Source organism: Sphaerodactylus townsendi, linkage group LG12, assembly GCF_021028975.2.
Source record: "Sphaerodactylus townsendi isolate TG3544 linkage group LG12, MPM_Stown_v2.3, whole genome shotgun sequence".
NCBI classification, from domain to species: domain Eukaryota; kingdom Metazoa; phylum Chordata; class Lepidosauria; order Squamata; family Sphaerodactylidae; genus Sphaerodactylus; species Sphaerodactylus townsendi.
The window spans coordinates 23,288,894-23,315,360 of NC_059436.1; the positions used below are offsets into that span (position 1 = coordinate 23,288,894).

The following is a 26,467-nucleotide window of genomic DNA, read 5'->3' on the forward strand; positions in this document are numbered from 1 at the left end:
GAGCTGTCTGAGCATGCAGAAGGTATCCTAAGATCTATGACCAGTTGCCAGGAAATGTGGGAACTCTCTTCCTTGGACCCTTACAACTGGGATGGGAAGTATGATGCCCATCTCCCTTCCGCACGTGTGGGCCAAGTGTACTCCCTGCTTATTTCTGCAGAGTCATCCTTCTGTTGTGTGGGGATGAGGAATCCTGTGCAGATAATGGAATGGTGTGGGGCTGTTTTGTTTGCTGGGAAATCTATTCTCTTTTTTTTGTGTGTGATGTTGTGAGTGCCAGCGTGGTGTTGTGGTTAAGAGCTATGGCCTCAAATCTGGGGAGAACCGGACTTGATTCCCCACTCTTGTCTGGTGAACCAGATGTGTCTCCGCACTCCTGCATTCCTGCCGAGTGGCCTTGGGCCAGTCCCAATTCTCTTTGAACTCTCTCAGCCCCACCTGCCTCACAAGGTGTCTGCTGTGGGGAGAGTAAGAAAAAAAGAGTTTGCAAGCTGTTTTGAGACTCTTTCAGGTAGAGAAAGGCGGGGTATCAATCCCATCTCCTCCTCTTCTTCTAGCCACATGGTTTCATAGTTTAACATTTTAATGTCAATATTTTATCTCTGTTATCAGCTTTTATGTTGTTTTTAGCTCCTTGGGTGAGTGGCAACTAAAAATAAATCAAATCAATCGATAAATATTGGCTACAACGAACTTTGGCTCCTTGCCAGCCGCCACCTGAGATTCCGCCCAGCAAGTGAAGCCGAAATCCATCTCATGCCCAGCAATCCTTCCCTGTGTAATCTTGGGGTTGCCTTCTGTCTTTGCAGGCACACCAACCGGTTGCGGGAGCTCAATGGAATGGCCGTCCTGGCCTCCGCCACGAAGCACATGCAAGGATTTTAAACTCTTCTAACAGTACTCTGAAATAGGCCCACGATGCCTGCTATATCTCTGGCCAGAACTGCCCCCGTCTTTTTTTCCTCTCCAATAAAAGAGAATTGATGGAAATCAGCCCCCTGCTTGGCGCTTTGTAGATGGGTGATAAAAGTCTTGAGAGAAGAACTGAGGGAGAATCACAAGCCAGGAGCAGAGCCTGGGGTGGGGTAGCTTTGCACCTTTCCTGGCCACGAACCTTTGATGATAGGTAGTTGCATATTTATCTCTGGAATAGCCTTTGGATTCTTCATAGCTACTGTTGTTTGCCAAGAAGTAACTGTTAGAATCATAGAATCATAAGCGTTGGAAGAGACCCCATCAAGTCCACCCCTCTTACAATGCGTTAGGGCTGTTCAGCAGGCTTCCTAGTGGCAGCTGAAGAGGACGGGGGTCAGCTGTCTTTGTTTTGAGCCCTGATCCCATGCAGTAGCAGCATGGGACCAGAGATGGAGTAGGGGTCTGGTAGTGGGTGAGGGGCGGGGGTGACCTGGGTTCAGTTTCCTTCTCTGCCATGAAGATACAACTAGACTGCTGACTGGGGCCACCTACACAGAAGAAGAAGAACAGTTTGGATTTATATCCCCGTCCCCTTCCTCTCCTGTAAGGAGTCTCAAAGGGACTTACAAACACCTTCCCTTCCTCTCCTCACAACAGACACTTGAGGCAGGTGGGGCTGAGAGAGTTCAGAGAGAACTGTGACTGGCCCAAGGTCACCCAACTTCATTCGGAGGACTGGGAAAAACTGTTCATCAGACTAGAGTCTGCTTCTCTTAACCCCATGCTGACCTGGATGTTACCACAATTATAGTGCCCACTGATCCACCTCTAAGCCCAGTTCAAGGTGTTAAGAGCTCATGTATCTAATCTGGAGGAACCGGGTTTGATTCCCAGCTCTGCCGCCTGAGTTGTGGAGGCTTATCTGGGGAATTCAGATTAGCCTGTACACTCCCACACACGCCAGCTGGGTGACCTTGGGCTAGTTACAGCTTCTCGGAGCTCTCTCAGCCCCACCCACCTCCCAGGGTGTTTGTTGTGAGGGGGGAAGGGCAAGGAGATTGTAAGCCCCTTTGAGTCTCCTGCAGGAGAGAAAGGGGGGATATAAATCCAAACTCTTCTTCTTCTTCTCTTCTACATGGCTTGGGACTGGGGTATCTGAAGGAGCATCTTCACCCAAATGTTCCTGCTTGGGAATTAAGAACGCAGGGAGAGGCCTTCCTGATTGTTCCATCCATCTAGGAAGCTTAACGCTCAATGGTGATACCTGAGGGAGGTCCTGTTTAGCGGCAGGCCTATGGCACACACACACACACACACACACACCGCAGTTTGCCTGACTCCTTCATTTTCGATCTTTAGGAGGCAGTTGAAGATGATTTTATTCAGCACAGCATTGGATTAAGTTTACAACCAGTTCTGATTTTGTAACTTTGGGTTTTGTGGTTTTAATGTATTTCACTTTGTGTATTTTATCTGAGTTTTAAGTAGCATTGAGCTCTGTGAGGCTAACCAACGCTTTAAATAAGTTAGTGAAATAGTTGGGCCAGTCACTCTCTTTGAGCCTGGCCTACCTTACAGGGTTGCTGAAGATAAAGTGGAGGAGGGAGGAACAATGCATGCTGCCCTCAGCTCCTTGTAAAGAGAGTCGGAGAAACGTGTGGCTGGTAGTTAACAGCTAAGCACTGTCATGGTTTCCAAAGGATCTAGCAGCATAGCTCTGTTGCAGAACTGAGCGTCCGCCCCTAAACTGACAGGTTCAACTCCCCTACCTGCTGCTTAATAGAGTTCCAGTGATAGAAAACAAACGGGCGGTCAGCTTGCACAGAGGAGAAAAGCCAGGGATCGATTTATTTGATGTCAAACAGAACCGTCCCTTTTAGCAGGCTATTATGTGCACTGCCTCTTTCCCTGGAGAGTAACAGGTTTAAAATTATATATCATTATCTCCTCACGGGAGCAGCTGATGAGTGCATTAACCTTCCCCACTTCAGGGAGAGGAAATGTTCAGACCATCGGGGCTGTCTTCTTCTGCTCTGATGGGCTATGTGTTCCAGGTGCCTCCAGATGGCTGGCACCTCTCTTTCCGGTGGGGGCCTCGTCAGGCTGTGTTGGTGGACAAATGCAAGATTCCTCTTTGGCCCTGCTGATGTGGGCGAGAGTGGGGGCCCGAGGCTCAAAGGCCGAGCATCAGCTTGGCTTGCAGAAGCTCCCATCTTCGATCTCCAGCCTCTCCAGTTGGAAGGAGAAGGCAGACACTGATGAGAAAGGCTTCTGCCCCAGACCCTGGAGAGCAGCTGCCAGCCTGAGTAGACAACACTGCTGTTGCTGGCCTGGTCCAGTATTGGGCAGCTTCATGTGTTCATATGTGTGTTCTCCATCCTCCCCCACTATCAGTGGCGTAGCGGTTAAGAGCAGGTGCACTCTAATCTGGAGAACCGGGTTTGATTCCCCACTCTGACACTTGAGCTGTGGAGGCTTATCTGGGGAACTAGATTAGCTTGTGCACTCCCACACACGCCAGCTGGGTGACCCTGGGCTAGTCACAGCTTTTCAGAGCTCTCTCAGCTCCACCCACCTCACAGGGTGTTTGTTGTGGGGGGCGGGGAAGGGAAAGGAGCAGTGGTGGGATTCAGCAGGTTCGCACCACTTCGGCAGAACCGGTTGTTAAAATGGTGCTTGTAAACAACCAGTTGTTAAATTATTTGAATCCCACCACCAGAAAGGAGATTGTAAGCCCCTTTGAGTCTCCTTACAGGAGAGAAAGGGGGGATATAAATCCAAATTCTTCTAATAATATGAGTCTGCTACACCATGATGGCAGAACTTACTGGATTGCAAAGCCCCAGAGTCTTTCATCTGGACTGGAATCAGGAAGCTGATGCAGTGGTTTCCTTGCTAATGTTAGCCAACAGCCTGTGTGTTTGTGTGTGTGTGTGTGTGTGTGTGTGTGTGTGTGTGTGTGTGTGTGTGAGAGAGAGAGAGAGAGAGAGAGAGAGATGTATCTTTGTGACCTCCCCCCTCCCCACACGCAGTCCAGAGAAGCAGATGTCAGTTCAAAGGCACCTTCCCAGCCAATTGTTAATCCTTATCTGAGAGCTGGTGTTAAGAGACCCCAAACAGTATTTTGCAGTTTTCATTAGGGGGCCGCCTTAATCCAGCTACAGTCTGCTGGAGAAGAAAACAGCTTCGCGCTCACTGTGTAAGAAAATAATCCTCTCTGGACACTATTTCAAATCGTATTAAACAAACATGTCCAAGGTGATCAAGCATTACTCTTCAATTTTGTGGAGCTGGCTGAGGCTTTCAGGATTCTTTAAAAAAAAAAGGGCCATTTTGCAAAATGTAACAAGTATTTGTTCAGATTTCAAATTAACGCATTCAAGGATGCCTCTCGCTGAAACCATTTTGTTTGGTCTGGGAGGGTGGAGATTGCTCAGAAATGGCTCCAGATGCCAAATGAAAAAGTCCATTCATATAAATTGCAAGTCAAGGTCTCAGCAAGTATGAAGGGAAATGGGGGGAGGGGGAGGTCGAATCTCATAGTGTGTTGCAATCTTTGATCTGAGATTGCAAATGCCTTAACAGACCAGGTGATCGGGAGCAACAGCCGCAGAAGGCCATTGCTTTCACCTCCTGCATGTGAGCTCCCAAAGGCACCTGGTGGGCCACTGCGAGTAGCAGAGAGCTGGACTAGATGGACTCTGGTGTGATCCAGCTGGCTTGTTCTTATGTTCTTATGTTCCTCTTTTTATGTCAAAGACTTCCACAAGGCTGCTGATCAGACTGAGGAAGCAACTGGGAGGGTATCTTTTACCCCACCCCTAATTTAAATTGCATGCCTGCATTTATTTATTTTTACCTGAATACCCCCCCTTTCCCCCCCCCAAGGGCTTTGTTTAAAAAAAAATTAGGCACCAGGTTGCATGATGAAGTAAGAAATGTGCAGTAGGGCTTTTCTGTAATAACGTCATACGACAGTGACTTCTGGACTATCGCTTGTGGACCACCAGAAACCGGGAAGTGAGGATGAAACTCCCTTGTTTAGGGCTTGCCTGACATTTTACCTGGGAGGAGGCTTCCCTCCCCCCACCCCGCCTCCTTCTCGGCATCACCAGAAAAAGGATGGTGTTATTTACAGACCAAATAGATTTTGTTTTAGCTGCTGTTTTCCCTGCGACTTAAGTGCTTAAGACAGATTGGGGAGAGATAAATGACTTTATGGCATTAGCATCTACAACAGTGGTTCTCAAACTCAGACCTCTTTGCATGCTCAGCAGCTCACACACTCCACCAGTGGCGTATCTGCCAGAGGAACATGGGGGGTAGTTGACCGTGGGCACCTCGATTGGATCACAAGGGGGGCGCTTGGCAGACCTGTGGCAGGCTCCTGGCCCAACTGCTCCTGAAGGAGCAGCCAGGCCAGGAGCCTGCTGCAGGCCCACTGGGCACCCCTAGGCCCAGCCCCGCCAGGCTGCCTAGGCCCACCGATGCTGGCTAAGTGTGGCATGGGGGAGGTAGAGCAGGTGTTGCCCTGGGTGTTATTTCCCCCCGGTACACCTCTGCACTCCACATTGTGACTGTGTGCTTAGCCAATTTCTACACAATTGGTTAAGAAGAAGAAGAAGAGTTTGGATTTATATCCCCCCTTTCTCTCTTGCAGGAGACTCAAAAGGGCTGACAATCTCCTTGCCCTTCCCCCCTCACAACAAACACCCTGTGAGGTGGGTGGGGCTGAGAGAGCTCCGAGAAGCTGTGACTAGCCCAAGGTCACCCAGCTGGCATGTGTGGGAGTGTACAGGCGAATCTGAATACCCCAGATAAGCCTCCACAGCTCAGGTGGCAGAGCTGGGAATCAAACCTGGTTCCTCCAGATTAGATACATGAGCTCTTAACCTCCTACACCACAACTGAGCTGTCATTAACTCAACAGGGCTCATAGTGCCATCCTGTGTAGACAGTTTTAGAGCGTAGCCACGTTGGTCTGGAGCAGAACAGCCAGAGGGCTCAGGCCAGCCCAGTCTCCTCATAGCCCAGAAGTTAAGCAGCCTTGGCCCTGGTTAGTAGTCGGATGGGAGACCACCAAGGGTTGCTACGCAGAGGCAGGCGATGCCCAACCAACCGCCCCTGCATGTCCCTTGCCCTGAAAACCTCATGGGTTGTCATAAGTTGGCCGTCTCTTGACAGGACTTTTCAGTCCCGTCAAAAGAGAAGGCGCCAAGCTCCCTCTGCCAGCCGCCTCTCCGCAATTCAAGCCAACTTGGATTTCAAAGCTGAGGAAGATGAGTGGCGCCTGCTTCCTCCCGTATCATCACCTCCGGCCCTCGCAAATCAGCCCCTCCCTGTTGGCCGAGCTCCTCCCCCCCCCTCCTGCGACATGCTGCCTGGCTAGTTGCTCTCAAGCCAACAGGTGCTTATAAAGTAACCCAATACTTCCCTCCTGCAAAGGGAGGCGTCGCAAGGAGGCTGCAGCCCTTTTGGCTGCCTGCAGGATCAGAGCATCGCCAGCTGACCAGGGGCTGCTGCAGAGAGCAGCGGCATGGAGGAAGGCTTCCCTGCGTCCATGCTCGTGGTCGCTGGGCTCCTGAGAGTAGCAGGTGAGTGTCTCCTTTTCCCTCTTTGCCTCTGCACGAGCCATCGAACAAAAAGGAAGGTTTCCTGGGACAGGGCTTGGTTTTGGGATTTGGGGGGCCCTGGTAGAGACTGCCCAGGGCCTCTATGCCTTCTGCTAGGTCCTGCTTCTTCTTCTTGTTAGTTTTTAGTTGTCACATGGGTCTGCAGTAAAACAGCTGGACTTAAGTATGAGACAGAGAAAGCTTTGGTTCTCAAAAGATTATGGCCCCTTCTGCACACGCAAAATAATGCGTTTTCAAACCACTTTCACAACTGTTTGCAAGTGGATTTTGCTATTACGCACAGCTTCAAAGAGCACTGAAAGCAGTTTGAAAGTGCATTATTCTGCATGTGCGGAATGAGCCTATGATTAAAATCTTGTTGGTCTCTAGGTAGGGTGCTGCCGGACTTGAATCTAGGGACAACGTGAAAGCTTCATGCGCATGGGTGTTCAACCCTGGCCCTCCAGATGTTGATGGACTAGGATTCTTATCAGCCCTGCGCTAGAAGGATGAAGCACAGGAGACTTTGAGGACCACTGAGCAGGGCCTTGGAGAGGGGAAAGAGAATCTCACTTTGGAGGACATTTACACAAAGCACTGATTATGATTTGCATGGGAGATCTCTACGGACATGATGTCGATGCAGGCCATTGCAAAGTTCCTCTGAACGTCCTTGCCTTGAAAACCCTGCCAGGCCACCGTAAGTTAGATGTGACTTGACAGCACTTTCTATGAGCAGCAGGCAAAAATTAACCTGTGGCCAGGAAATACGGAAGCATCTCTTACATGTGGTTTCTGAAAGCTGGGAAAGACACACAGTGGTTTGTGGCCCAGGTCACACTCCTGTCAAAGCGTTTGGATAGCTCATTTTCTGATCTCTAAAATTGGCACGCTTGAATAAATGTGCATCCATCAGCTCTGTGTTACTAGAGCCAGTGTGGTGTAATGGTTAAGAGCAGGTTCTAATCTGGAGAACCAGGTTTGATTCCCCACTCCTTCGCCTGAGTGGCGGAGGCTTATCTGGTGAACCAGATGTGTTTCCGGACTTCTACATTCCTGCTGGGTGACCTTGGGCTAGTCACAGTTCTCTCTCCATTCTCCCAGCCCTACCTACCTCACAAGGGGTCTGTTGTGGGGAGAGGAAGGGAAAGGAGTTTGTAAGCCACCTTGAGTCTTCTTACAAGGGAGAAAGGAGGGGTATAAATCCAAACTCCTCCTCTTCTTCTTTGTCTTCTTCTTCTCTAGTCTCTTATCAGCAGATGTAATGCTTATTTTTGTCAGTGACTATCCGAATCCCAAAGGGAAGCCAGGCCTTCCCCATCGGACTTGAACTCCAGTTCTCTGAGCGGAACGGCTGATTTGTAGATCTGCTGAGCTCTAAAAGAGGCTGCCTAAACCCTGTTTACTCTTCTGGTAAATGCACAAATCCCAGCGGCCCCTTTTAGCTGCATTCACCTGAATTTGGGGGAAAACAAACAGAGCAGCCCCTTGGCAAAAGGAATTGATACGCTTTTCCTTGCGGCAAAGTTTAACCTTCTAATCTAGAGTCCAAGGAAGACCCCGAGGATGGTAAGAGAAAGGAATAATGTTTCTTTTAAAAGATCCTCTTTTTAAATCCAGAAACAAAATCTGTCTGGGTTTGATTTGAAGATCTCAGAGGGGCCACTTAGTGTTATGTGGTAATGGGCTGTGGCCACTCTGACAGTGAAAAGCAGGTCTAAACTCGCTTTAGATTAAGTGCCCTCTTAAACCAGATTTACTCTCACTGTGGGCCTCCTCAATAGTACCCAGAAATCTGATCATCGCTAGCAACAGGAAATGTGACTTTCATAGGGATTTATTGGGGTAGTTTAAACCAGATAAGTTTGAAGTAAGGGAGCCAATCCTTTGATCAAGGAGTTGCAATGAAAAAATATATAGGACGGCTGGAAAGAGGAAGCGCAAACTAGTGAATCTGTTGGCTTTATTAAGAGGGTCGGACTGCTTTGGTTCAGCATAATTTCCTTTTAAAAGGATTCAATTAATTTGTGGAATTAGGAACCCCCGTATGGAGCCTCTCTACTCAGTGACAGATTCTCTCAGATGATTACCAAGTAACAGACAACACCCATGGCTATCTTACCTTGATTGTGATAATCACCCACTCTCAGCCCAGCCTACCTCACAGGGTGTTCTGAGGATAATGGAGTGGAAGATAATGGTTTTAACTTGCTTTTGGTCCCAGCTAGAGAGAAAGGTGGGATATAAATAATGTAAATATACAAATAAATATACTACTGGTTGTTGTGGGTTTTCCGGGCTGTGTGGCCGTGGTCTGGTAGATTTTGCTCCTAATGTTTCACCTGCATCTGTGGCTGGCATCTTCAGAGGTGTATCACAGAGAGAAGTCTGTTACACACTTACACAGAGAGAGAAGTCTGTTACACACTGCACGCAGAGAGAAGTCTGTTACACAAACTTCTCTCTGTGATATGCCTCTGAAGATGCCAGCCACAGATGCAGGCGAAACGTTAGGACCAAAATCTACCAGACCACGGCCACACAGCCCAGAAAACCCACAGCAACCTGTTCACTCTGGCTGTGAAAGCCTTCGACAATGCATTAAATATCCTACTGTTTGGCTGCATTTGGCAGATTGTTCACTATTGGCAGGCAGGCAGGCAGGCAGGCAAAGGCATTCGTCACTGGCTAGCCTCAGAGATTTCCGATTTGACACCTTCCAAAAATCGAAGCCGCTAGAAGCTGCCGACAGATTTAAAGTACTCAGAATCCAAACACTGAAGTACCCTTTTAGATTCAGCATTCGGATTTTGATTGTAAACGTTCATCTTTAAAAGCTGAATGGCAAAATGAAAAGTTTGAGGCAAAGATCAAAAGCTGGTAAATACTGGGACGCTGGAAGCAGGATTGGTGCTGCCTGCCCTGCCACCAGCAATCGTCACAGGAAATCCATTCCCCCGCCCCCCAATTCAGTGGGGCTCAGTTGTATGAAACGGCTTCTCTGAAATTGCTTCTTCCCTTTCCGCACATGCAGAATGATGCACTTTCAATCCGCTTTCACAATTGTTTGCAAGTGGATTTTGCTACTCTGCATAGCTGCAAAGTGGATTGAAAGTGCCTTATTCTGCCTGTGCAGACGTGGAGAGGGAAGAGATTCCGTGGCACCAGGAACAAAAATCTTTTCCTCTGACCTTTTGGATCACCCCTGTGGTGCTTGGGACTCTGGCAGCAGGCAGCCAGGTGAGCAGATGAAGCAGACATCTGGACTTTTCATTCAGGACATGTACCGCATGTGCAAATGTTCTGATTCATCTCCTCAAAGAGTGCTAGGGTTTCAGCTCACTGCAACTGCTCCCTGCTTTCAACACAGGGTTTTTATTTATGGGATTTATACCCCAATCTTCTACTCAAAGCTTACAATAAACATAGGTCAGGTCAGCTTACAATAAATACATCCTCGGGATATTTGCGTAAAATTAAAATCAATTGAACCGAAACATCAACTAAAACAACCAATTGAAAAAAAAATACCAAGGACTCTGCCCAGGTTCACTGAAAACCTTTAAAAAGCAGGAACCCCCTCAAATAAAACTGGCACAAAAGAATCAGTGTTGGGGAATAATTTCAGCCCCCACCATTTCCAAGCAAGGGGAGGGGGTGAGCTGCATTCTCAGCAACTTCTCAGAAAGAAGGAAATCAAGGCAACCTTTATAGACCGTGCCATTGTCGAGGGTGCAAATAGTCTCTTCCAGTGCCAATTCTCCAGTTAGGATACTTCAAAATCTTCTGGGGTGGCACTCTAGTGTTTCTGTCTTGGACCTCACTGGTGGCTGGCCCAGCCCAGGAGGTGCTGCATGTACTGCATGTACTAGTGGTGACTAAATACCTTGAACTCATCCTGGTATTTTCTTGGCTATTATAAGCACATTTAATGAGCTGCATATATCTATTGGCTTTGGGGTTTTTTTGTTTCAGGTGCTTCCACGAGTGAACCTTGGTCCCGTCACGCGACAGACCCAAGCTCTCTGGAAGGAGGCTGGGGGGCAGCCACAGGCCACCCAGTTCCAATCAGGGAAGATGAGGTCTCCCAAGTGACCCTCCAGTTCAACAGTTTCACATCTGATTTCCTTAATGATGGTACCTCTCACCCGCATGAAATCATTAGAACTGAGGTGGAGCAAATCTTGAAAGGTGGAGGTCAGCAGCTGACATTTCCAGACAGACATCCTAGCAGGGCTCAACTGCCCTTCTTGGAGGGGGCTGTTTTAGGTCACCAGAGCAAAGTTCCCCCCACCAGCAGGGCTCTGAAGAGCAAAAACATGCTCAGCGCCTTGTCAAGGACCGTAGCAGAAGCTACCAGCCGGACAGAACCTCTGGCTACATTCCTGCCAAGGGAAGATGCAACAAAAAATGTTGGGTATGAACTCAGCATAAGTGCCATGCAACCCCCCTTTGTCCCCACGGAACCAGCAGAGATAGATCTCCCTACAACCTTCCACCTAGAACCCTCCAAGAGTGCTGGGCAGAAGATGAGAATGGACATCAGCCCTTCTCTAGCCACAAGCCCTGGGTCCCCTGATGTGTCCACCTTGGACAAGAACATGACACAACCACAAGCCCTTCTGGAGGACTCCTTGACTCCTGTTAAGCACGGACTGGGGAAATCATCAACGTTTCTCCCCACTGGAAGCCAACGGAGGCTGGTTGATGGCGGACTAACACTGCAAGGTCCTAGGACTTCTGAGATTCCCAGGGCTCTTGGGCTCTTGAGGGAGGCACAGGCCAGCTACTTGGTTTCCTCCCAGCAGCAGCCTCTTTCAGAAGAGCCTGTGACCACACAGCAGCCTGACTTTGCTTCCTCTCCTCACGGGGAGGCTGCAGGACACAAAGCAGTTGGCCTGCCAAGAGCTGAGGGCCCTGCACTTCTGACTCCTCCCCAAAGCCACGCTACATCTTCCCAGTTCCTACTGTCTTCAGATACTCTTTCTTCAGGGACCCCGCCACAGTCTGCCGTGCCGGGGGATGCCAGCCAAGGAGACCAGCCCAGGCCTGCTTTTCTATCTTGGTTTGCCCCGTCCAGCCAACCTGTCTTGTCTGATGAAGCTGATAAACGTCTTCAAGAGAGCATGCACTTCGCTTTGCAACGGGGGAACGGTCTCCAAGTAAGAATCCAGCCCTCCAGTTTCAAGGTGTCCCAAATCGCTGCTGCTTTAGGAGATCCACCATCTGTGTCCAAAGGGCAAGAAACCACTCCGGAGATGTCTGTTCCAACCCAAGAACAGCCACAGCTACCCACTTTGATTGCCACTGTGGAGGGCGAGGCGCAAGGAATTGCACTCCGCACATCTCCATTAGGCGAGGCAACATCTCCTCATGCTGATTCTACAATGCCACATGGGGTTGCTTCTTCCCACATTCAGCCACTGTTGCCAGTCACACCTGGTGCTGCTAGACATGTCACACAAGCCATATCCGAGATTCTGTTGCCCAGCACATTTTCCCCGCTGGTCCACGGACTGCGAGCATCTCTCCGCACATCTGTTCTGCCTCTTGCCGAGTCAGCTTCCTCTGTGTCAGCATCTGCTCCTGTTCCCACCCAGCCACCCACACCTGGCCTCTCTGCCTCTGTCAGGCTGGGCACGCATGCATCTTTTCACGCTTTGCCGCAACGTGAATCAGAACACCTGTCAACTGGGACGGCCACTTCTGTTCCCACCGAGCTGCCAGCACGAGGCAGTTCGGCTTCTTCATACGCTGGGCCTCGCTTGTCAGATGCAACTGAGCCTACCCCCTCCACACCCCGACCGGCGGGGCTGTCAACTCTTGTGCTCAGCGAACGGCAGGGGAGAGCATTTGGCGTGATCCTCCAAACTGAGCATCAAACATTCTCTGCTCGTGACAGACCGACAGTTGCAGAGAGAAATGTTCCTTCGCCTCTGGAGACAGGAGCACCTGCTGCTGGCTTGAATGTCCCGGCCACGGCTGCCTGTGCCCACCCCACACCAAATCTGTCAGCAGACGTCTCCAGGCCTTTTTATGCTAAGACACAACCACTGCCTACTGGAGACTCCACCAAGTTGCAACCAGCCACACCCTACGGGCATCCTCCTGGCCCACAGGTGCCTGTCTTAGAGGGGACTCTGCCAACACATTTCAAATCACAAAAGCCGTGTGATTCTGCCTCTTCTGTTAAGGATTCCCACTTTTCGGTCCTGCCAGTTTATGCCCAGGCCAACCTCAACAAAAAGGAAGCGCCAGCAGAAGGAAGTCTGCCAGTCTCTACCGAGGCAAGCTTTTCCATTCCTCCTCGTGCCAGAGCCCCATGGGTCTTGCCTGTTCATGCCCAGCCACTGCACCACCTGCCTCATGTATCTGCCCAGCTTGGGACCACACTCCTTGCCCATGTTGGGACACAGACGCCAAACACTCCTCCCTCTTCCTCAGTGCAATTGCTTGGCAATCTCGGGATGCAGCCGTCAAGCACGTCCGTCTTTGTCCAGACAGAACTCTGGCCAGAAGCTGTGCCTCTCTCTGCTGAGGCTGCTGCACCAAATTCAAAAGCCCCAACTCCTGTCCAGCCATCGCAGCAGCTTCCGGTCACTCTTGTTCTTCCTGGAACGCATCACACCACTGCGAAAGAGGGGGCAGGGCAGAGCTCTCCCCAAAGCAGCCCCAAAGCAGCCTCAAGGGACAGCCCTCCTTGGCCAGGCGTCTTTGCTGCGAGGGCCCCACAGAGACGAGAGGGCAGAGGTCAGAGATCAGCTGCTCCCAGTTTGGTCAGTCCGTCTTCCCAAACCATCCATCACAAAAATGTCGATCTTCCTATTCCGAGCCCCATGCGCCTGGCACACCCCTTCCCTGGCTTGGGGACAACTCCCATGCTGGTGGGAGCTGAGGTTCAGGATCTCATGCAAGACTCCCAAGGTTACATTCGGAACCTCCTCAACCAATCAGACGTTGCAGTGGATGGAAACCTGGACTCTGCTGTGGCCAGTAGTTACCTTGGAATCTCTTCTTCTCTCCAGTCCTTTTCCTTCTTGATCCAGAGTGCTGAAAACATGATCTGTCTGCAGCCTATGCAAAATACCACTCCACCGTCTGGAGAACCAAATGTCACTGGGCTAGGAGTGCCTTCCTTTCCGGGAATGCTGATTCCATCTGCTTTCCTTGGCCTTTCCCACCCAGGTGCTTCGCATCTGATACACATGAGTCCGTCTAGCATTGTTCTGGTCAAACCTACATTTGTGTTTCTGCCAGCTGATGACCCAGAAGACCTTGTGCTACGTTCTGCTGAGGAGAAAAAGGAACACCCTGATAGGCATTCGTTCACCAAGGCGGCTGTTCTGCGCTTGGTCGCAAGCGGCTATGGGCCACGGGCAGAAAGCCATTCCACCAGCAAACACTCAACAAGGGCAAACGTTCTTCCCACTGATGGGAAGGGTAGTTCTGAGTCAGTCCTCGGTTCTCTTCCAGAGTTCACCACAGGAGCCAGCGGAGTGACATCTACCTCTTTGAAAGCCAACTTATTTCGGGATGAGCTGAGGCAAGTTGCCACCCCCAGAACGGAGCCCATAGGGAGCAGGGATCAAGGAGAAGGGTTCTTGTCATCTACTCTTGATCCTTCAAAGTCTGAAACAAATCATAGGATCTCATTATCTGTTGAGCACCACGGCCCAGCCATGCTACCAATGATGGCGCCTGTCCATCAGAGGCACAAAATGTCCCCATCCACAATGAAAGTGCTGAATTCTCCTCCCAGGGCTACCTCTTTGCACTCTGTGATGGAACATTCTGCTTCTCCAATGCTGGCAAGAATGTCAAGGTCAGAGCCTCAGCTGAGCACCACTCCAGCGGGCCACGTTGAAGACAGTCATCCTGGTTCAATGACTCCCATCACCTCCAGCAGTAAGAACTTTGAAGAGCCCTTGAGAGCATCCTCAGCTGGGAACATGGATCGGCCATTAGAGGTAGTCAAACATCTCACACCTTTGAGGGTTGCGTTGCGTAGCTTCTTAACCTCTAAAGTGTTTCGAAAGCATCCTTCAGAAATTCAATACCCACCCGGCACAGTGTCAGGTTTTCTGACATTCTCGACTGTGAAAAACCTCACAAAACATGCAGCTGTCTCTTATGCCTATTCAGAAGCAGCCCCTGCACTTCCTCACCCAGCAGAAACGTCTTCGTACTTCATGGCTTCTGCCTTGGCCAACGTTTCCCAGTCTCATCGCTCCTCACCCATCCCCCTGAGGGCAAGTGAGACACCAAGAACATCAACCTCACCCACTCCGTTCTTGGAATACATTCAAGCACACACCACTCTGTCGAAAAAACAACTTGAAGGTATAAATCTTCAGGTACGTTCCAGGCCACCTGTCTCTGTGTCTTCTCAGGGGTTTACAAATTCCTATTTTGCAACTTCAGCTCTGAAGGACAGTCAAGCTCTCATTGGAAGAGGCCCTCTGACAAGTACCGAAGAACAGACAAATGCAAAAATCAGCGATCGAGAAACTGGCAAGAATGTGAGACACCCTGAAACTCACCATCTAGAAGAAGCAACTCATTTCATGCCAACCATGCTGGGCACTGATCCTGCTTTCCTGGTTTCCCCGAAGTTCATCTCAGCCTCAGCATCCTCAGGGGGCAATGTGGGATCTACAGGTTTCCAGAAAGAGATCCCTAAGTTTCCCCTGACCACCCCTCACCCACTTCCACCGAGTGCTACTCGTAAAGACATGACTGCTTCACCAATAGGTGGAACGGCCCCTCCTTTGGAAATGCCACACTCAGATCTGCAAAGCCTGAGTGAAATTGGAGCAAATGATCAAGCGATATTTTTCTCACCATTAATTGCCAAGGAGGAGGTTATTCAACATGGCCGATGGCAGAAGGCAGGAGCTGCTCCTCCATTTTCTACATCATCTCGCCTACATCCGCAGCCAACAAACATAGAAGGGGACCATCAGGACAGAACTCGACTGTTGAATTATGGACAGATACGGGACTCTGGTTCTTTCATACCTAGATCAGGTACTACATTCTCCTCCTTGGGGTCTTCTGCAGTTGCAAAGATACCAGCCTCCCAAGTCACCACATTACCTTCAGGGGTTCCATCTGATGGCCCTGTGGACAAAGTTCCAAACCAGACATCTCATTTACAAAGTTTGCCTCTGGACCTCAGTGAGACAACACGTAGTCTTCACACCCAAGTTCTGCTGACTTTGGAGGGCCTTTTAGATACATCAGAAGGTACCGCTGAGGGAGATTTTGTGCTGGAAACTACCAGCACTGCAGAATTTGCTGAATCTTATTTACACACAGTGGGAGAGCCGGCTACTGTTGTGATGAATGCTACCAAAGTGATGGACATTACTGAAGAAACAGAAAAAGACCCTCTGGCTGTTTTACAGCAGTCAGGCTCCAATTCCAGTTTATTAGATCGGAAGGTACATCACCGGAGACCAACACGCTCCGACTTTGTTCTTCTGGATGGGTAATTATTTGGGGAAAGGGTGCATTTGGCTGTGGGTCTCTGTGCAGAAATCAGTGTAAATGTACTTTGGCAGTTCTAAACGTGCTAGAGTAAAATAGTCATTTGTAGGGTTAATTAGAAATTTATTTATTTATTTTCTTCAACTTTTATACCACCCCATCCCCGAAGGGCTCTGGGCAGTGTACAACACAAAGAATGACAATGTAAAATAACGAAAACATTTAAAAGCAGCGATAAAACCGTGAAAAACTATTTCTAATAAGTATACAATAAATCTCAATAAAATAAATGGCGTTCAGCAGTCTATTTATAAAATTCCCTCTTCTCCCCCAAAAGGGAGGATGTGGCGTCCAACATTCGGATTTTAAAGTTCCCTCCCCCACCCCCCAAAGGGAGGAATGGCGAGTCTCTAGATGATAGTTGGCCCAGATGTCAGGGGCCAGAGAAGGGGCCAAAGAAATATTATCAGTATAAGAATTGCATCGATATTGCATCATGGAGCTGAGTTGGAGTGCTGGCATTTTAATGCAAAAGGGCCAAGAATGTGGATTCTTGTTCTCTGAGTTATTCTGGATTTTGAGAGGGATGATGACCACGCATGTTGGCCAGGGAAGGGGATGAGATGGAGCAAACTGGGGAAGTCTTTCTTGCACCCTTTCGATTCATCGCTGCTTTCTCTTCATTTATCACATGGATCCTGCATGTTCCCACAGATGATATTCCAAATGTGGTGCGCATTTTCTTGATTGCATGCACCTCTGCCTTCCCAGCCATTACCGCATCTTCCCGGTTTTGCTTCGGTTTTGGGAACCCCTGACCCCCTTCTTTCCATACAGCTTTGCCATCGTGTCTGATGATGCCTGCGGTTCTGGCAACTATACCACGGAGATGAACCTCTACCGCACCACAGGCCGGCCACCATCTCGCACCGAGAGTTTCCTGGCCCGGATCGTGCTTCAGAGCAACTGCAGCCGTCCCACCCTGATGGTCCAGTCGTGCTGTGTCACTCACACTGCCTGGCCCATTGGACCCGATGCTGCCTGCTGCCTCTTCTCCAGGTCAGACTGAAAACAATCAAGATCCGCTGGATGCCATTTGAGACTTGAAGGGTATTTGGACATAGCAAGCCAAAGGCTCATTTCCCACCCCCGCTCCTCTTGAGTTTCATTAACCAATTACATTTGTGCGTAAGGTGACCAGATGGTCACCTTTGTAAACCGGGATGGGGGTAGGCTGCCGCGTGCGCGAAGCCGCAGGAGCGCACGGCCTTCTGGGGCTTGCCGTTTCTGTCTTGCTGTCACAGGGTGGGAAACGGCAAGCCCCAGAAGGCCGTGCTCCTGAGGCCACGTGCGCGGGAGGCTGCCGCACTGCCTTGCGCCCCAGAAGGCAGTGCGGCAGCCTCCCCAAAACTGGGACAATTTAAATAACCCGCGGGACGCGGGACAAATTGTTTGAAGGCGGAACTGTCCCACCAAAAGCGGGACGTCTGGTCAGCCTGGCGTAGGTGCAATGAAGTCTCAACTGACTTAAGGTGTCCCCAGCAAGGGACTTTCAAGGCCAGTGAGAAGCAGAGGGGTTTTTCCATGGCCTTCCTTTGCAGAACTTCCTTGGTGGTCTCCCATCCAAGTAGCAACTCTGCTCAGCTTCCAAGGTTGGGCTATACCATGCGGCCTTCCCTTCCTTGATACAATTAGCGAGAAACAGTTGTCGGCGGGGGGAGAGAAGTAGAAGAAGAAGAAGAGTTTGGATTTATATCCCCCCTTTCTCTCCTGCAAGGAGACTCAAAGGGGCTTACAATCTCCTTTTCCTTCCCCCCCCCCCCAACAAACACCCTGTGAGGTGGATGGGGCTGAGAGAGCTCCAGAGAACTGTGATTAGCCCAAGGTGTTTGAGTGCACAAGCTAATCTGGTTCAGAAGGGATGGAAACGCATGTCCACATTTTCTGGACTTAAGTGATCACCACAGCTAAGGTGGGGAAGAAATCTCTCCCACCCTCAAGTCATAGTAACTAGTATCTGAGGTTGAGGGAGGTCCCTCTTGTTTGAACCTGCCTGAGGCCAGGCCAGACTGACTGACTGACATCAGCAAAGTCCTGGTGAATCAGACCAGAGGTCCATCTAGTCCAGCATCCTGTTTTCAACCACGGTCAACCAAATCCTCCACAGAGCCGACCAGCAGAGTATGAAGCTGTAGCCCTCTCCAACCCCAGCTATTCACAGGCTATTCAGAGGACTCCTCGCAGAGATCAACAACGGCCATTTCCCTAAAAATACAAACGCGTTGAAAGCAGTTTGCATAATAGCGATACAAGCGATATCAATATCAAGTTTTCAGGGCTTAACTCCCTCCCCCCAAAAGGCAGCTTTTGCTCTTAAGGCTTTTGACAGGGAGTGACCCAGAAGTGGGGGCAGGCAAGTCAAGCCGCAGGCGGGGGGGGGGGGGGCACACCTCCTCGTATTTAAACAAGGAAATGCAAGAAGACCCCACCACAAAGACACTGCGGGGCTCGGAGCATCTCCGAAAGCGCTCCACGCATCATGGGCCATGGGTTTTCTCCGGCGCATTGTGTCTGGAAGGTCTCCCCCAGGTGCGTGTCACGTTTATCTTTCTCTCTATTAGGACCCCGCTGGGATGCAAATACATGCAGCTGCACCAGAACAGCAACCCCCAAGCAGCCAGCCTCACCATTCAGCCCTTTCAACTGCTCAACTGCTCCATGGCGTACCTGCACTGTGAACTCAGCGTCTGCCTGAGCAACCACGCCAGCTGTGACCAGGTGAGACTCATCACAGCAGAGAAGCCCAGAGGGCTGCATGAAGCTTGAGAGATGCTGACAAGTAGGTTTCAAACACGCCTCCCTTTGTAGGACTGAATGCAGATTTCCTACCTCTGTGGCGGGGGGAAGGTGGTCTCGAGGCATTTGAGCTGTCTAGCTGCTCGAGTTTCCCAACAGGTGTCTTATCAAGCGGTTGAGTTGTTTTATGACTGTCAGCCTTTAACTGCTCCAGCCTCTCCAGCTGACAAGGCAAAGGTGACCCTGAGCAGCTGACATCTCTGTGCCATGTTCTGCTTCTTGCCTAATCAGCTGAGCTTCAGTTAGGTGTGTTGGGGTGAACCATGACCAGGATAGCTCTGCAAAGTCAAATCGTATCAGATCTCAGGAACTAAGCAGAGTGGGTCCTGATTGGCCCTTGGATGGGAGACCACCAAGAAAGTCCAAGGCCGTTTCCCCACTTTTAAAATGACATTCAACCTGTCTGGTCCAGGACCTTTTTAGCATGAGGGTCGTGTTCCCCGGGCTTCCCCACTGCCCCGTGCCCTGCGTGGGGTCATCAACAGGCGCCATTTTGAGCAGCGCCAGAATGACCCGTGCTGAGGGGGTGCAAGAGCAGCAGAGTCGGGGCGGCTGCGTTGTAGCCGCCCCTGTAGTGGGGAGTGCAGTTGGACCCTGCGCTACTCGGCGAGAGTAGCGTGCAGCAAACAGTGAGTGGGGAAAGGGCCCAAGAGTTGCTATGCAGAGACAGGCAACAGCAAACCATCTCTGGGTTTCCAAACCCTACAGAGCTATGAGAAGCCAGCTGCAACAGCAGTCATTTGAAAAAGAAAGAGAAAGGAATATCCATAAACTCCTCAGTTACTATTTTCTCCATATATGAATCCAATGACAAAAAAACCCAATAGAGGCTTTTATGAGGGAAATTAAGAGATTTAATTAGCACGTTAGCACAAAAGATTATTCCAATATAGTCAGCAATCAATAAAGACAGAAGGAACGATATTATTCTACATGAGTGATAAGTGGCAACTAAAAACCCTTAAAGGACTCTGGCTTATGAAACAGGGATGGTCCTATTTCTCCATAAAAATATAGCGCAAACTTTAGCCGAGGAAAGACAAGAGTCAACCTCCGACTTATTGGCCAAGCTGATACTTGTGCTTGCAAGCCAGAGAGGTAGCAAAATTATCCAGGATTCTCTTGGGAGACACAGTTATTAGGACTGTGCTAAGTCTATCATCATGTTCCTGGCACTGTGTAGATTACAAAAAAAGCAGAACACTGCCCTGAAGAATGCACAATCTAAAATGCAAAGGGAAAGCCAGGAGACAGGGTGGGTTGAACAGGCAGCAAATTTGCATAAATCAGGGGTAGGGAACCTGCGGCTCTCCAGATGTTCAGGAACTACAATTTCCATCAGCCCCTACCAGCATGGCCAATTGGCCATGCTGGTAGGGGCTGATGGGAATTGTAGTTCCTGAACATCTGGAGAGCCGCAGGTTCCCTACCCCTGGCATAAATAAATAAATACATACATATATTCCATGCAGGCGATCATTAAAACAGAAATAGAGTATAAAGCTGTGGATATCATGCTACCCTTGTACAAATCTATGGTGAGACCACACTTGGATACTTTGTGCATTTCTGGTTCCCTGAAAAAGGATATTTCAGAGCCTGAAAAGGTGCGGAAAAGAGCAACTAAAAGAATTAGACATCTAGAGCAGCTGTCCTTTGAGAAGTGTTTAACAGCGCAGTCCTGTGTAGAGAGCCAGCGTGGTTAAGAGCAGGTGGATTCTAATTTGGAGAACCAGGTTTGATTCACCACTCCTCCACCTGAGTGGCAGAGGCTTATCTGGTGAACCAGATGTGTTTCCCTACATTCCTGCTGGGTGTTTCCAGATGTGTTTCCCAGATGTGTTTTCTACATTCCTGCTGGGTGACCTTGGGCTAGTCACAGTTATCTCAAAACTCTCTCCGTTCCACCTGCCTCACAAGGTGTCTGTTCTGAGGAGAGTCTCCTTACAGGAGTGAAAGGTGAGGTATAAATCCAAACTCTTTTTCTTCATCTCTTCTAGAGATGCCCCAGTCTAAGGCCACTGAATTCAATGACTTCAGACTGGTGGAACTCTTCACAGAACTGCGCTGTAAAATGCTTAGGGCTGGGTAAGGGGGGACATGTGAGAGGTTTATAAAATCATACATGGTGTGTGGGGAGGGGGCAGGGCGAAGGAGCTTTTCTTCTCCTCCCGAAACGCTAGAACCTGTGGCCATCCACTGAAGAGGAAGGGTGGGAGATTCAGGGCAGACAGAAGCAAGTGTTTCTTCACAGAACAGATAGCCAAACTGTGGAACTCACTGCCACAGGATGTGGCAGAACCTGGAAGGCTTGAAAAGGGACAAATTCTTGGAAGACAGGGGCTCATAATAGATATCCCTCCATTACCAGGGGCTGTATGCCAGTTTAAAAGCACAATCCTAGGCAGAGTTACTCCAGTTTGAGCCCATTGAACAAATTTATTTATTTATTTATTTTATATATCAAATTTATAAACCGCCCACCCCCGAAGGGCTCTGGGCGGTGTACACTGGGCCAAACATACAATGGCCAAAACAACATACACCAAATAAAATAAATGAAAACGTTAAAATAATATACAAAAATTCATAAAACTAGCAGCATCAATACAATATACATAGCAGCAAGATTATAAAAGTGTGTGCGGCGCCCGATCCCAAGGCCAGGCGGGGGTAGCAGTGTCAGTCAGATATTATATTGGACGTGCTGATGGTAAAATGGCACGTAGCATTGGGGCATCCTGGAAGGGGGGTTCGCGGCCGGCCTCACCAAAAGCCCGGTGGAACAAAACCGTTTTACAGGCCCTGCGGAATTCTCCAAGACTCCTGAGAACTGTGCTTTTAATCAGTTTTTGAGGCGCGCAGGCGGGGAGGGCGATGCTGTTGCAGCCTTGTGAGCTTCCTAGAGGCAGCCGGTTGGCCACTGGGCAAACAGACGAGATTGACCGTTGGCCTGATCCGGCAGACCGTTGGCCTGATTCACGGCGTTCATACAGATTCCAGCTAATCAGCAGCCTCGTCGGTTCGTTCTGCACAAATCTTCTTGCCAGAAGACTTGTACTGTTTCAACGCTTCCCCCCTGCCAAATAAAAATTGGCAACCATCAACAGAATACATAGCACAAAACACAAGCCCTTCACTGTATAACGAAGTACAACTGTGAACAAATGCAATATTTATGTGAATCAATAAAGTGTATACAGCCACAGTAAAGCCAGCCGACAACACAAGCCTTTCCCAATAAACAATAAGAAAGTCTCTATATAGGGAAGGCACAGTAGTTTGAAGTGTATTGTTACAAGGCAATCCAATGCAACAGAATCCAGAATGAGTTCCTGGGTACATTTTGGTTTCCTTGAAGCCAAACTCCACTTCTTTAGCAAGTGGGCATCTCTGTGCCGGAATATTAACCACAAGGCAATACATAAACTAAACATCTTAAATTGTACTATTTTTAAAAATTAAAAAATAGCATATAATTATATCTACAATTTTATATCCTTGCACATGCCACTTAAAATTGTGCTCAATAAATAATATCATACAAATATATAGTCAATAAGCTAACAAATATACAAAGAAATAACATTACATGGTAAATACATATAGCTCTTAAAAGTGTAGAAACACACAAGGTGCCCATACAAGGCTTTCAATCAATAAAAACTTTTCTGAATTTGTAATTTTCATGCTTTCGGTGCGTGCTGCTTCAACAGGGCTTGCATCACGATGCTATTGCAAAGTGCCGGTAGGTTAATTGAGGGTTAATGTCTTTTGACTGTGGCTGATGTTCTAATATTTATTCTTCAAAAAGACTGGACTCCCTTAATCCTAACTGCTGTAATGGGGGGATCAAAAAAGGAGGAAGCTCTCTAAATGAACAAATACAGACAGGACCTTCTGTTCTCCTGGGAATTAACTGCAGTCTTTCAGCCTGGGTATAGCACAGTAAGACGAGTCTGCATATGAAGGGGTGGGGACTTAGTATTTGAAGCTAGACTCTCTTTGCCTCCTTGATTTCAACGAATATTTACCCCTGTTCATGTTTTTCTTGTAAAGCAACTTCATTCTCGTTCTTTTGAAATCATCTTGTACCTGTCAGTTAATCTCAGTTAACCGCAAAAAAACTTAGGTTCATTTCACCCCCCAAGCCTTTCTAATTCCCACTGGGAGCCCCACTGCAGTGGGGCAGGTGGAAAACTGTGAAATAAAGATCTTTGATTGGGGGGAGGATCTGGGTCTGGGAAACAGTTGCAGGAACCCTCCAATGAAAAGACGAGTTTTCATCATATCCATTTAGTACAACTGATTTAATGGAGTGCTTTGAACTGAATCTGAAATGCCTAAGATAAATGGTCTACTACAGAAAAAAATAAGTTTTTCGCATTGCATTGAACCACAATCTTTCCATTTGCTTCCCAGAGCTGCTCTGAAGACAGGGAGACCCGCTCCCAGGCAGGCCAGCCCAGTGGCCAGAGCACCTATCAGACCCTCCACAACCTGATCTCCTTTGGGCCAATTCAGAAGGCCCAGCCTGAGTTCCCATCAGAGGCGGCCGCTGGTACATCTCCATCTCTGTCCTTGGCTCATCTCACCAAGCTGCTCCAGTAGACCCAAGGGTTTTATTTAGGGTTGCCAGCTCCAGGTTGGGAAATATGTGGGGATGGGTGGGGGAGGAGCCGGAGGTGTGGGGGGTTTGGGGAGGGGCTTCAGTGGGGTATACTGCCATAGAACCCACCCCCTTTTCTCCAGGGGAACTGATATCTGTTGCCTGATCACTTTTAATCCCAGGAGATCTCCAGTGACCACCTGGAGGTTGGCAACCGTAGATCAAGTTGTCCAGACAGTGAGTAAGCCACTGCTGTTCATTCCTTCACCTTCAGCTCACCAGACAGGAACTGAACTTGGTAGGATAGGGGATTTGCCATATACTATAAGAAGAAGAGTTTGGATTTATACCCCACATTTATCTCCTGTTAGGAGACTCGAAGTGGTTTACAAGCTCCTCTCCCTTCCTCTCCCCACAACAGACATCTTGTGAGGCAGGTGGGGCTGAGAGAGTCCAGAGAGAACTGTGGGTAGCCTAAGATCAACCAGCAGGAATGCAGGAGTACAGAAACACATCTGGTTCACCAGATAAGCCTCTGCCACTCAGGGGGAGGAGTGGTGAATCAAACCCGGTTCTCCAGATTAGAATCCACCTGCTCTTAACCACACTGGCTCTTGGCATATAGCTCAGCATAGCTTTTGGAAGTGAAAGAAAAAGCTCTTATCTTACTGCAGGCAGTGGCACACAAAAATGCACACACACACACACACACACACAAATGCGCACACACACAAATGCACACACACACAACTTAGCTGCAGAGAAAGTGTTTATTCCTCACATGAGCCACATTTCCTGGATTCCAACTTTTCTCCTGGCTGAGTTCCTGGCTTCTGCTGAAGCCCACATCTTGGGATTGCTGAGTCGCCACCACCAGGTTATTGCTTGTAGGGAATTTTTAAGGTACGATGTACCTGGAAGACTCCCGCCCCATTCCCCACGCCCCCGCTTCCCCCCTGCCCCATTTACCTTAGCCGGCTGGAGCTTCACCAGCTGAAGGAGCAGAAGGGTCGAGGGGTGCCCAGCAGCAGCTGCTCCTTCAGCTAGAGGAGGCTCCACCGGTTGTAGGAGCAGCCTAGTGGGGCTGGGAACCAGGCCAAGGTAGGACAGCCGGGCTGGGAACCAGGCCCCGCCAGACAACCCCGCACTGAGCTCAACTCTGGTTCTCTTTCTTTTTGCAGAGTCTGAGCTGGCCATGCTGTGCCCCGTCCTCCTGGGCTCCTTAGCTGGCGTTGTCATCTTACTGGGCATCTCTGTATTTATCTGGTTCTATCAGAGACACAAGATCAGGATGGCAGAAAAGCTGGAAGGGGAAGGACTCTGCACCCCTTGAAGCTCAGAACCAGCAGACTCCAGTAGCCGAACCATCTTGGGATGATGGTGCAAATCAGGAACACGGGGTTGGCTTAGCCTGCATTGCTTTCTGTCCTGGGGGCAGGGGGCGTGTCCATCTCTGCTTTGCTCTTTTCCTTCCTTTATCATGACAGAGCTGAAAAGCAGCAGGCATCAAAGGAGAGCAAACAGACGGCTTGTGGCTGCAGAGGATCAAAAATTCAGGACTAGAGGCAGGGAAGGAGGGCATTTTTCAGGCCCTTCGGTGGAGGAAGATGGGTGGCATCATGGAATGATGGCTGCAGGCAAGGATAGAAATCCTCTTGAGTGTGGAATATCTGCAGTGTTTCTCTTCCTAAGATTGTGTTGGCCTTTTCTGCTGCAGGGTTGTAACTGCTGGCTCATGTTCAGATGGGACCAGGTGTGAGGACGGTTTCCGATTCCTCCACGGAAGTTACAGGAGAGGTGAAATGAAAATGAATGGCACCTTAAAAGACTCACAGATATATTTGTTGCAGAAGCATCCAAGGGGCAGAGCCCACACTGTCAGATGCCTGAAGAGTTGGATGATATATCCATATTGAAATACATTCCCAAGATAGTTAGAAAGGAAGATCTGAAAGGATGAGATCAAGGGGTAGTTAAGAGAAAGAGGAGCAGATGTAGCTTTCTTTTGGTTCCCCTGAGAGTCACAAGCTAGTAACATGGGAGGTAAAGACTGAGCATCTTTCTTACCAGCCACTAGGTGGTCTTTGGCCCTCTGATTTGCCATACTTCTATCATCTGGGTGTCCAGCTTCCAGGCTTGCCCTTGGTTTCCCACCTGGCCAGGTTGGCCTTCTCTGCCCTTTGCGGATGCTTCTTAACTTGATTGGTTATCACGTAGAAATCTAATCCAGTGGCTAACATGACAGCCACTGAGATCTGCAATAAAGTTTGATTCCATCTCCTTTTTTGGCACTTGGGGCTTTGTTGGATGGTAGTTTGGGGTTCCCTGCAGAGAAAGGGGAAGGCGCCAAGTTTTTCATGGTCATCCCTCAAAGCAGAAGATACAGCAGATGTGAGCTGTGGAGCCTGTTTTCTTGGCAACAGATGATGTAAGGTGTCTCTGTGTGCCTGCAGAATACCTCTTTTCCACAACATATTGGCAGCTGGAGGCAAACCAAGGGGGACACTGAGAATGGGGCAGTTCCAGTTCTGTTTTGGATTTAAATAGAAGAAGAAGAAGAAGAGGAGGAGGAGTTTGGATTCATACCCCACCTTTCTCTCCCTAAGGAGACTCAAGGTGGTTTACAAACTCCTTTTCCCTTCCTCTCTCCACAACAGACACCTTGTGAGGCAGGTGGGGCTGAGAGAGTTCAGAGAGAACTGTGACTGGTTCTGCAGATTAGAATCTACCTACTCTTAACTACTACACCATGCTGGCAAGTATGTCTAACTAAGATCGGAGGGGGGGGGGGCAACAGAAGCAGTGATTTTGGAACCCTGGACAAACAGTTTGGAAGGGGAGGTCCTATAATCACTGTTACACCCTACTGCCTCCCTGCCATTGGGTTCCAGGCAATGTGAGGCAAGTAGGAGCCATTGTTGCTGTTAGAAGCTGGGTGCCCAAGCCCTTAATAGGGTGTGCGAAGGCCGCAATTGCTGCCAAAATT

The 26,467-nt window shown here is 49.2% G+C and overlaps 2 protein-coding genes across 3 annotated transcripts in view; both read left to right on the forward strand.

The window, feature by feature from the left end:
* Positions 1–990, forward strand: part of TTC12 (tetratricopeptide repeat domain 12) — a 45,357-nt gene extending 44,367 nt beyond the window's left edge. For both annotated transcript variants that reach the window (XM_048511950.1, XM_048511951.1), the window contains one exon: positions 810–990. In XM_048511950.1, coding sequence (XP_048367907.1) covers positions 810–885 — 76 coding nt within the window. In that variant the 3' untranslated portion in view covers positions 886–990. The remainder of the gene's footprint in view (positions 1–809) is intronic.
* A 5,441-nt stretch (positions 991–6,431) lies between these two features.
* Positions 6,432–25,907, forward strand: LOC125441494 (mucin-17-like). The gene is made up of 6 exons (XM_048512105.1): positions 6,432–6,509; positions 10,503–16,017; positions 16,854–17,075; positions 18,638–18,794; positions 23,295–23,433; positions 24,663–25,907. Exons 1-6 carry the CDS (start codon positions 6,452–6,454, stop codon positions 24,812–24,814), a joined length of 6,243 nt encoding a protein of 2,080 aa, XP_048368062.1. The 5' UTR covers positions 6,432–6,451; the 3' UTR covers positions 24,815–25,907.
* Positions 25,908–26,467: the final 560 nt, after the last annotated feature.